Source organism: Haliotis rubra, unplaced genomic scaffold (genome assembly GCF_003918875.1).
Source record: "Haliotis rubra isolate DU_JTF1 unplaced genomic scaffold, ASM391887v1 Scf553, whole genome shotgun sequence".
NCBI lineage: Eukaryota > Metazoa > Mollusca > Gastropoda > Lepetellida > Haliotidae > Haliotis > Haliotis rubra.
Window position 1 is genome coordinate 713,835 of NW_025767250.1, and position 12,632 is coordinate 726,466.

Genomic DNA, 12,632 nt, shown 5'->3' on the forward strand with positions numbered 1-12,632 from the left:
TCCATACTGGACTCGTCCAATTTCAGGTTTAGTTACACATCGGATCAGGTTTAGTTACACATGAGATCAAAGTTTGTTGCTTTCTTCGGTAAGAATTCCTCCATCTCAAATAAAATGTATAGTTAATATATCCTAAAATTATGAACAAAACCTAACACAACAATTACTAGAGAACTCACAAAAATACCTAAAATCCCCAAAATTAATTACAATATATAGGGCCAAACCTTGTATGATAAGGGCCCCAGGCACGGTGATGTTACAAACAAATATGGGGGAAACGGAAGGAAGTCTTTCCCTTTCTTCAGTTTCAAAGTTCTATTTTACAATCTTCATGTCATACATCAAATAGATTTATGATTATTACACAGGTCATTCTTCATTGTCACTGGTTATGTTCACCAAGATCATTCATGGGGTTAGTGCAATTTTGTCCGCCCAAGGACACAGTTCAATACAAGGCAGATTGCTCTGTCTACAAATGCACCACACTGAGGAGCATGGGGACTTGCAGCAGGTGCAAACAAGGCAGTCAAGAACTTCCGAAGCAGTTTGATGTTCAAACAATGTGGGGTGAGCAATACATTCACCCTGGTCCAGCCAAGATCTTCAAGGTTACCAAACTCTGGTTTACCACAATGAGAACTTGTCCAGATGCTGGTTTGCCACTTCACACGCTTAATGTGCTGTCGAAAGCTATCTTCGCATGAAGGAAGTTTGGCAAGCTCAATGTCTATTAGTCAACGGGGCGGTGGGGTAGCCTAGTGGTTAAAACGTTGGCTCGTCACGTCCGAAGACCCGGGTTCGAATCCCCACATGCAGACCTCCACTGCTGCATCAAGGTTTCCTGAAGTTAAAACTTGATCACTTGAAAACACATCTTTGTCTTTCATCATAGCCTTGTTGACTGTCTTCTTGCCAACATGAAAAAAATGCTGATGATATATCTCAGCCAGTAAAGGCATGGATTCCTGGCAAAGCAAATGACATTGATGATCCAAGAAGATGACAGATGTTATGGTCAGGAATGAACCGGTGCTTGTCCGTGACTGCAGAAGACACTCCAGTTTTCACGGACATGCTCCATTTGTGGACAATAGCAGATATATAGTATGAGAACATCTGTATCAGGGGACTTGATGATGATACGTCCTTGGGTATGACTATCTTCAAACTCACCATTGCAGTACATGGCGTGGAAGAGCATGCGTGTATCAGCTTCTTCTTGAGAACATTCAAGTTTATCAATGCAAGCATCACCAGTGGGAGGGATCAACTTGGTCACCATTCCATCTTCATATCTTCCTGAGAGATACAATCTTCCTTGTGGTTCTGTTGACATTGTAGCAACTTGGACTTTCGTACACAAAACGTTGTTAACTGTGACATGTTCTCAGATACACCAAGAAACTTGTTCCACTGTGGAATATGTCTGCCTGATAACACAGCTCTTCAGGAACGTTCTGCAGACTTAGTGGAGTTGGGATTGTCATACTGGTCGAACATATCTAGGACAGTATCAGCCCTTGTGAAACACTGCCTCATATATCGCATATAACTGTCAGCGACTCTATATAAGGTGGGGGTGATGGTAGGTTTCATACTTCTCAATATTGCCACTGCATCGCGAATGTGGACAGTGTGTTTCTTGTCAAAGTCTGGTAAATCGTCAACACTCAACAATTTCTTCTAATTTGTCTGTCAAATCGGCATTGGATGTCTTCCTCCTTGATCCATCTTCATTGAAAAGTAATGTAGGAACTGATCCTATGGGATGTGCGAGAACCTTGGCCATTGTGACATCATCCCGACAATCAGTCAGACATAATGGTCTTCTAAAGACCATTTCTGCGTGCAAATGCACAAGTGGAACAGTCCCATCTTCACTAAGAAACATCTGTGATAAAGCAAATCCTGACCACAAAGATCATTTCCAAACAACTGCACAAGTCTGGTAAAAACATCGTCTTGGCACAATTGGGCAGTGATTGTGATTCTCCAGGTGATAAATTTGTTTGAGCACTAATTATGATGCAGTACTCAGCAGATGAATGTTTACTCTTTTGGATTTGGTACCTTTGAGTCCATGAAGTTAACCTGAAATAAGAAAAGTTTCATCATTAAATCTTCTTACATTTATTAACAGTAAAAGATATTTCATAAAGAGAATAGGTGGTGGGGTAGTACAGTGGTTAAGGCGTTTGCTCATCATGCTGATTCCCCACATGGGTACAATGTGTGAAGCCCATTTCTGGTGTCCCCCGCCGTGATATTTCTGAAATATGGCTAAAAGCGGCATAAAACTAAACTCATAAAGAGAATTCCTTTCTTAAACATAAAAGGTCATTATGATTTGGGCTAAGAGCAACATTTAAAGCAAATACTTCTTACAAATAAAGGTAGGATTTTATCAACAAATAAGTCAATGTATGTGTAACTTCTGTGATACTATTAGATAGATATATATATCTAAAAGGCTCATGAGAGAGTGTTCTTGTTTGGACTTGTCCTAACTTCACTGGCTTTGGCTCCATTTCTTCAAAGATTTAACATATCATTGTTACAGGGAGGAAAACATTTCATGAAAAGAAATGCCATTCTTAAACACAAAATTTCATTTTGACACAACAAAATAAGTGATTTTTTTTGTGATAATTAAAATTTGGGATAAAATAAAGAGTTAGGATCTCATCACTGAATAAATGACTATGCGAAACTACTGTGAAATACATACATACCTAAAAGTTACATGAAAGTCTTCAATTTTGGACTTGACCTATCTTGACAGAATTGGGCACTTATGTATCTGTATTCCATGTGCACCTGAAATAAGACAAAGTTTAAGCATTAAATCTGTTTACATTCGAAATGTATCAATAAAAACAAGAGAAAAAACTATTTCAAACAGGGAAATGTCTTTTTTAAAAATACAAGCTTTCATTATGATGCTACATGAAAATGATAGCAATTTTTAAAAAAAATATGTACATTGTATTTGAAAAAATCAAGATATTATTAATAAATAAAAGAATGTATGTGAAACTACTAAGGTAAAACTTTACCAAATAAATAAATCTAATGCGCAGTTTTGAAAACAACAACTTTGCAATCAATTTTTTTGTTAAATTTTACCAAAAAAATCAAAATTAAAATTAAAAGGTATTTTAGTGAAAGTAAATTTTGACAGCATGCACATATGTTTATAAAAATAATTAAATAATGTCAAATTATAAGTTTGTGTTTATATTTTGGTGAAAAAAAATTATATAAAAATTATGTTTGGGGAAATTATATACGTTAAGGAAGAAATTATAAATATTCATTTATACATTTTTATAATCAACATATGTTCTTTCAAAATCACTGCAAAACATATTTATTGCTAAAATTGGTGTGTTTTGGTAGTTGAGGTTCACAATCGGGTAATATTATGTTGTAGGGAAATATTGCTAACATGTTTAGGTCACATGCTTACACTGACCAGGCATTTTATACAGGGTGGCCCTCTTCGGGTTTCAGAATGTTATCAGTACATGCTTTCAAAACTTCTTTGAAAAAGAATCATCAAAAACCTAATAAAATCATAATTTTATAATATTTGAAATATAATTGGACCACAAAAGAAAGATAAAGCATAAGATTCTCAGAATAGGATTTGATGAATATTTTCATCCTTAAAATGGCCTCTCAAGGAGTTTCATCAGTTAAAACTTTAGAGTTAGTTATCTTGAAATCTGTCAATGAAACAGTTGACTTTAAAAATGTAAAATGCCATGAAAATACCTTAGAATATCAGGTACAATAACAAATTACCTATTTGAAATGCATTTCAAAATTTTATCATCAAACAAGATTAGTGCATAACTAACCCACAGGTAATCTTCTGTAATTTCTATTATTGAAACATAAGGTTCTGTGGAAACGTACACAATTAGAAAACAACTTACCTCAACAATGATATTGAAGAAATCTGAAGACTTGTCAATGCTTCGAATGAAAATCTTTGGAAAAAGATCTAACAAGCTGTCAAATTCCAAATGTCAACACTGCTAGGACAGGAAGTGGTCTCAGCAGACTGCAGGAATAAGCTGGTTCCCGGCTCCCTTTGCGCGCGTTAACGTTCGACAAAGCTACGTATATTGCGATATGCGAGACGGGGCCCAGCTAAACTGCAGGAAGTACTAGTAGTACTGTTTTCTTCACGACTCATTTCATGGCAGAGTTTCTCTACAGACTTTATTGGTTTGACATAAAAATGTTTTTACAAGAAAATGTCCACATAAATTTCACCACATCATTTTTTTTCTTAATACTCAGATCACAAGCTTTCATTTCATGTATAGATTGTGTATACCTCTCTCAGATATCAAAAACAAATGGTTTTTGAAGGAATATCAGGTTTGTGTCCTGCCCTAATATGTTTTTACATCAATTTAACATATAATGTATCAGATGTATAGGGACACACGAGTTGTAAATCAATGTATTGTATTGTGAGCCTTGTACCACAATACATATCAATACTGTATTGTTGTATACACCACTACTAACTAGTTGTCAGTACAAAAATGAGGAGACAGTCATACATAAAAGATAAACATGACAGTCCTTGTTTGAATCTGTTACCTGGCATCTTCTCTGTAAAAATCCAATCATTATTGCCACTACATAGAATAGACCGATCACACCTCCAGTGTAGAGGAAAAATGTATTCTTGGTTTCTCCAGTTGGCCACAGCTCAGACATCTTTGACAGTTGACATGCTCCTTCATCTTTGACTTTACATCAACATAGCTGTAAGTATTCAAAATGAGGTTATTAAGTGATTTTAATAATAACTTAAGGTTTACTATATCATGTTGCTTAAAAACATTGAGATTCTGTAACATAGCAGTGCTAGAAGCTAAGGAGATTCTGGAGTTATTAATGTTTACTCCTATACTATTTGAACTTACCAACAATTAAAATCTTCAATTGTTCATATTTTTTCAAAGCAAACTTTGGGGACTGATACAAAACAGCTGTGGTTACAAGTCTGGTAGTCAGAATCCAATGAAATTCTATAGGGAATAGTTTTGTCCTCCCCAAAACTACTTGTGCCACATTATCAGATAATATATCACATGTCATATAATGATAAAATGAAGGTGCCACCTTATTAGATCCCTTCTGTGCTGTTGTCTCCTATACACAAGGTACAGAACCAGAAAATATATATTTTGGTTCATGCAGAAGCCTTATTACAGATAAAGATTACTTGCCTACGGTGTAAAAGTTAATCATACTTTATTTATCTTCATTACTCAATTAACTTGATAGTGAGATGATTGACAGCAAACTAATTATAACTTTTCCAAAATTGATCCAGTTGTAAAGTCTACTGGAACAAAATAAAGGGTTGCCTCTGCTCTTTCTACCAATACTTTTAATAAATATAAGGCTGGTACGTTACCTACAGCAGATTTAATAAGGAGTATAGCGCTATCAACCTTTCTGCTACAAATCCAAGGAAATATGATAATAATCTAAAGAATATACATGGGAGAGAAAAGGGAAAATCAGCCACCTCAATCTGAACAGGTGTCTTCAGTCGCCGGGTACTGTAGGGTGATATTTTCAATGTAGGACTTCATCGCGGCTAAACGTAATGTTACATTTTACTACTCCGGTTTTACTAGACCGACTTGAAATCTACCTGGTCGTGCTTTTGCTTTTGATCCAAAACCCAGTGGATGTAACCTTCATGTGGAATAATGTCAACGTTTTTTTTATTTTTAATGAATATCGCAACAAAGCGAGGTCTCACCTAGTGGACAAATCAAATATTACTCACACAGACGGCCATTTTTGCCCCCATTACTTAATGGAAATGTCCGACTGTTTTTCCTTATGACTAGGTTAGAAACCATTGGTCATATCCAGCTTGCCCACGACTCATTTGAAAAGAAAGCGAGGAACTAGACTAAGCTAGTGGCCATCGTGTCTAACCCGGAAAACCACCGTTCAGTGCTGACACAAATATAATAAAATGATTTTAATAAAGGTCCATGTACAAAATATACTTTACGTGAATGTTACTTTTCACATAAATGGCTGTTACCTTGAAGTTAAGCGCTTCATAATTTCTACAAGTGGGGAACCATGCCGTCTGCACCACTCATTCAGCACTTATCGTTGTTGTGCATGAGATATCTGAAAACGTACTGGAATGTTCCGATTCACGCGACCTTGAAACACGGGCGATAACTCTCTGTCCAGTCAACAAACTCAGCCTAGTTCCCTGGGTCTGTTGCTAGCGCAGGCGCAACAGACCCAGGGAACCAGCTTGCAACAGCCTTCACCCATTTGTCAAAATTGTCGAGAAAAAAAACTGTTGAAAAAAGCAGCTTTGAGGAAAGTCTTTCAGAAGAGAGATGGAATACTTCGTGCAAAGAAGCAGCCGTCATTATCACAACTCAATACAAAGATTTCGATCCCTGTTATCGTGCAACTATAAAGCTGAATACCTTTTGGGACAGCGTTGTGTTTTGTCAGTAGAGTATTGCTAGGTCAGCAGAGTATTGCTAGGTTAGTAGAGTATGGGTGATCATACTTTCCAACTGAAGAATTTATGTATATATATATATATATGAATTATTGAAAAATATGTCACTGTTCTTTGCACAATATACAAAATTTTGAGTGAGTGAGTTTAGGTTTACGCCGCTTTTTGCAACATTCCAGCAATATCATGGCGCGGGACACCAGAACGGACTTGACTCATTGTACTCCACTGCCCGTATTCAAAATAGAAAACAGCCGTTAAATAGTACAGTACATATATGTATATTCTACAATAATATCTTAATACATCAGTGGTTATCTCAAACTTGAGCTGGCCTTCTACCATTTACAACGTGACACTGCAAACCATTTTTGGAGATTGTTGAACACAATCAAACATTACATTCAAAACAGACATGTCATTCCTTTAACCCTGAATCAAACAGCATATATTTTAAATAATGGGCCTGAATATCTCAAGTGCAGTCCTGTGCCCCCGTGAGTGTTCTCTCTCGGTGATAAAGAGGTTGGTTTGGACGATAAAAGGTTGGAAGCTACAGCATCCCCGGTTCAAGATCCTATTGTTCATTTTTAGGGATACCATAAGCAGTATTTTACTGTTTTAAATAAATGTCTTAATCCCATATACTTATATATACGCGCATGAGCAAAAGAATATCTAAATCCTGCTCACATGAAGTAAACTTTATAATATGATAAAAATCACGGATTTTCAGTCATTTGAGACAATGTGGCTGAGCAGACTGAGACTTCCCACACTTTGTAAGTGTGGGATTAGTCAGTGGATTATGTCAGGAAAGTGGTGAAGAGAATGTTCTCATCACTGGTGGAACGAAGTTAAAATGATATTGGATGATAACTTCAGAATGGAATTTTTGCGCGTGAAACATTTATGTCTTCTTTGCAAAGATCTACAACTGTGTTTTCCTGTAGAGGTGGTTTAGGTGAGTGAGTGAGTTTAGTTTTACGCCGCACTCAGCAATATTCCAGCTATATGGCGGCGGTCTGTAAATAATCGTGTCTGGACCAGACAATCCAGTGATCAACAGCATGAGCATCGATCTGCGTAATTGGGAACCGATGACATGTGTCAACCAAGTCAGCGAGCCTGACCACCCGATCCCGTTAGTCGCCTCTTATGACAAGCATAGTCGCCTTTTGTGGCAAGCATGGGTTGCTGAAGACCTATTCTACCCCGGATCTTCACGGGTCTGGTGAGGGATCCACTTGAGTTTGATCATAAACTGATCATAATCTATTATTTTGCCTCATGTACGGAGTATTGAACATTTGGCAATGCATTCGGTGATGGAGTCTTAACAATTGGCAAATGCGTACATGATTGATGTCTGCAATTCAATCTCGGAACAATTGTTTGCAAAATATGCGAAATTTCGAAAGATGATGAGTTGAAATATGTCATTGACGGCTTCCTTGAAACAGAGATTCCCCAACCGTTCAGATGATTTGATAGCATATATCCATAACTACCCTGAACAGTAAGAGGTGGTTCTCTATTGCTTGCACACGATTGACCTTTGAGAATACATTTGGTTGCGTGACCGGACGATAGCAGTGACCAAATAAACTGTCTGGATTCCGATGTATCACCATCACTGCCTGTGTCATTCTGCACAACATGCAACATTCACCAAGAAAGCTGCATGGCGGGTGCAACTGATGAAAAAGATGATGATGACGTGTAATCTGTTTAGTGTAAGAAGGAGCTGAGACACGATCTATCAACACACTTTTCAACTGTTTGATGTTGTAATGTGGGATAACCTAACAGTAATGCAGATCTCATAAACTGTCATATTCTGGTGATCAGTTATTTACCTAGAGCTTACCTACAATCTTACTAACCTTGTGCATTTTGAATAGCTTTAGTGATTTCTAGTATCACGGATATAATAGGCTTACATAGGCAAATCTTAAAACCTGTTCACATGACCACAATATTCCAGGAGCATTTATACGTAAAAGTAAAGATACAGTTACTAGACCTCTTCAGTTGTAGCAAACATACTTTCACTTATGTCCATTTTCTCCAGAAATACAAATGTATATTTATTCACGTAAGCAAATGAGGTCACATGCCACCGTAAGTAAATTTACCTATGTCAGTATACAATACCTAGCCTAAAGATCTCGAGATGTTAGCCCGGGAGCGCCACGTGTTGCTATTTAGGAGGAAACTGGATCAGACGCGGTTCATTGAGACAGGTACCCGGTACATAGAACCACAGCCAAGGAGTACATCTACTCGTTACCCCACCGTCGTGTTTGTTTAATTAGAGCGTGCAAAGGCAGGAGTGCGCACCCCACCCCCACCCCTTTTGGCCTGAAAGTTTATTAGATGACCCATGAAAACGGGTGAAAATTAAGTGTGTGCCCCCCTTCGCAACAGTTGTATTCTTTTCAGGACTAAACTTTATCAGGATTATTGCACATAGGCACGATGCTGCTGTCAGTGTTTCTAACCATAAGAAATTAAAACGTAGATTCATACAACTGTTTGACTTGATATCGTTATATTTATTAATGCACTGATTCACCTGTGTTCAATATGACGTACAGATTTATAAACAGATAGTGAAATTCATTCCCTATGCCACACACCAGACTAAGTGGTTATTCTATTTCAGTTAATGTCATTTTCCTCCAACTTCCTGTTTCAACTGGTAGATTGTGGTTCTGACCTTAAGTAAACACCTGTATAAAATGTATATTTTTGCATCATTTGAACATTATTTTTTCTCAATCCTCTCCATGGATCATTTAGAAGATTTGACTCAGCCAGCTATCGAGCATTGCACCTGGATGCTGGATATAACTTAGTTTGCCATTGATTTTATATTGAATTTGAAAATACTGTGACATGGTCCCGGTTTCGGTCTTCTTAACGCTTGGTCTGTGAACACACGTCCGCATCATGCATAGGCTGACTGACGTTTCTAACCCTGTCGTTACTGGGTCATATCCGTTGGCGAAGCAAATTGACTCACAATCTGCACGAAAACTAAGGTATATCAAAGGATTGTATCTTATGTAACGATAAACATACCCATTAGGGACCGTTCATAATTTATTACTGGGGTGGGGTGGGGGTGGGTTTTGTTGATGATGATGATTTTTATGGAGAAGCATGTACAATGTGAATGACCCCCTAAAATTCATGTACAAAGTAAGTGACGCCCCTGCATGTCATGTACAAAATCAATGACACCCCACTTCCAATATTTTTAAGCATAACTTTTAAATATGAATATATACAAAATTGCTGACCCCCAGTCATGAGTACAAAATTGATGCCCCCTATATCCCCACAACAAAATAAGTGGCCCCTGCATGTCATGTACAAAATCAATGACACCCCCTTCCAATAATTTTAAGCATACTTTTAAATAGGTTTATGTACACAATTGCTGACCCCCCAAGTGAAAGTGTACAAAATTGATGACCCCCTACATCCCCAGAACAAAATGGGTGACCCCCTGCATGTCATGTACAAAATCAATGACCCCCAAGTGCATGTGGACAAAATTGATGTCCCCCTACATCCCCAGAACAAAATGGGTTGCCCCCTTTAAAATCATCATCACACACCTCCACACCCCAAGCCCCCCAAGCCATAAATTATGAACGGTCCCTTACTAAGTTTAGAATCGACTTAAATATGATCGATCCCGGTTAATTGCCGTGTTTTTGACAGAGTTACTTCCCTTTGGTGAATCTTCTATGTTTAGAGGTGAGCATGTTTAATACCGGAAACGACTAAAAGTTTAGCTGAAACAAGTAGTTTTTCTTAATTTTGCGAAAGACTGGTAATTGTTGGTTTGTATAACATGCCCCTCGGTACAAAACCAACGTGTGGCTCTTGTAAAATATCAAATTCGACGCTATGGAGAAAAGGAGTTCAAGGTGATGTGATGTGCAATACCTGCTTTATAAAACAGTCTGGAAATGGCGGCGGGAAAGAGGCAGGATCAAACGGGAATGGGACTTCTTTGGGTAAAAACAATGGTGGATCGAGTTTAATCGGCGGACCCGTATTGAGGAAGAGCTCGAGGATCAGACCATCAAAGAGTAAATTCCAGGCGGCGACCAAGGCTCTTGCAACGAAAGGGAAAAGCAGGCGAATAATCTTCAAGAAAAGTGTAAGGTTACTAATACCCAAAGACCAAATCCGAATTACAAATATTGCAAAGAACAAATCCAAATTAGGCCGATTATAATTAATATTTTAATTGTATGAAAAACAAAAAATCTCTTCGGCATGATTGGTGAATATTTGGTGTGATTCATTTACTCACATCATTTCTTCCTATGTCAACCCTATAAGCAACACAATATGTGATACGGTTGATATTGTGTTTGTAATATCCTTTTCGGTTCTTTTCAGTTTATATCTGTGAATTATGTATGTGAGTTGCTGTAAGTACAACAGCCCTGATATTTTCCAGTATGAGCTACAAGCGTATTGAGCAGTGCTCCTGAAACTATGATAGACATGAAAACATTTTTTCTATGCAACCTGCCATTCCTGACCATGATATTTGTCTATCTTATCCTTCCAGCAACCCATTAAGGCCCCAACAGCTGTTGCAACTGTAGTGACAGGTGACAGTGTATACCACAATGTAAGTATGAGGAACATCATGATCACAATGTGCTTTTCAGTGCTTAGGCATGTTTGATAATATTTACATGTGCATTAAAAAATGGTTAAGAGACCAGTTTGTCCAGGAGACTAATCTACATCTTTGGATATGTGTCACTGTCATTGTATATAATGATGATACAGTGATTTCATACCCTGTCTAATGTTTACTCATTATTGACTGTCAAGCTCTCCTGAACTGTGTTGTCCTCACTGGGCTGTTTGACAGGATTGACTCCAATGCTGTTAGTGTTATGTATGTTGTCTCACAAATGTTTGTGTTTTATCTTGCAGGGCATGTACTTTCAAGTTGGTGACATTGTGTCCTTGGTTGATCATGACAGCTCTGTGTACTATGCCCAGATTCGCGGCTTCATGCAAGACCAGTACAATGAGAAGAGTGCTGTCATTACATGGATGATTCCCACGTTATCAAGCCCCAGAGATAGGTTTGATCCATGCACCTACACACTTGGTGAGTCGTGTAGCATGACTCCTGGAAAATACTAAATACTAGAGAATCTGCATAAGCTGAAGAGTTTCTGTTGTCGTCAATAAATCTGTAATGTAATTTATTATGTGTTTTGCTAAACATGAGTTATAAATCAGTGGAGTGTGTTGTGAGCCAAGTATTGCGATACAGTACAAGACCATAATGATAATGATCATAAAGTTATTAGAAATGAATGTTCTTGAAGACCATCCCTCGTTCTGAAAATTTCAGGTCCAGAAGAGGATTTGCCACGGAAACTTGAATTCATGGAATTTGTTTGCCATGCACCATCAGACTACTATAAGGCAAAGAATGCCCCCTACCATTCCCTCAATTCCCAGCCAGACCTGTGTTACATATGGACAAACATTGGTCCTCAAGTGCAACCAACACCATCCATCGACGAGGTGTTCGGTTTAAAAAAGACACAAAATAGTGCTACAAGCAAAGTGGACAGTAAGGACAGGGAACGACTGGATAAGCATGACAAGCAGAAGGACAAGGAGACGGACAAGCATGAAAAACCGATCAAAGTAGAAAAGGATGTCTAGGTGAATAAATGTGAAGATTTCTATGATTTCATTTATTGTCTTTATCCATGTTATCAAGAGTTGTTTATCTGAATTGGAAACATGTTTGAAATTGTTGACATGCTATGAAAGTATTCCACATGAGCAGTGGTAGAGAACTACATTTTCACCTGACACTAAATAACTGTAAATTATGGTTAAATCATCACATTTTGATGTTGAGTGTGTGCCTGTGTATGCCACTCTCAAGGTCATACTCCAGAACAGATGTCTAAGAAATGTTGAGCTATTGGTTGATAGAACTTGGAACTTTCAAGGGTTATTAATATTATGTGTGATTATGATTTGTTTGTTGTTTACACTAACAGTAACTATGGTACAG

At 37.7% G+C, this 12,632-nt stretch overlaps 1 protein-coding gene across 1 annotated transcript; it reads left to right on the forward strand.

Moving 5' to 3' along the window:
* The first annotated feature begins 10,298 nt into the window (after window positions 1-10,298).
* Window positions 10,299-12,294, forward strand: LOC124253799 (GATA zinc finger domain-containing protein 1-like). Its single transcript, XM_046687648.1, has 4 exons — window positions 10,299-10,724; window positions 11,145-11,207; window positions 11,522-11,702; window positions 11,952-12,294. The coding sequence occupies exons 1-4, from the start codon at window positions 10,413-10,415 to the stop codon at window positions 12,269-12,271; spliced, it is 876 nt and encodes a 291-aa protein (XP_046543604.1). The 5' UTR covers window positions 10,299-10,412; the 3' UTR covers window positions 12,272-12,294.
* Window positions 12,295-12,632: the final 338 nt, after the last annotated feature.

Coding starts and splice junctions, on each gene's coding strand:
- LOC124253799 (XM_046687648.1), top strand. CDS start 10,413: ATGCCCCTCGGTACAAAACCAACGTGTGGCTCTTGTAAAATATCAAAT. Junction 10,725..11,144: donor GAATAATCTTCAAGAAAAGT/GTAAGGTTACTA, acceptor TTATCCTTCCAG/CAACCCATTAAGGCCCCAAC. Junction 11,208..11,521: donor GTGACAGTGTATACCACAAT/GTAAGTATGAGG, acceptor TTTATCTTGCAG/GGCATGTACTTTCAAGTTGG.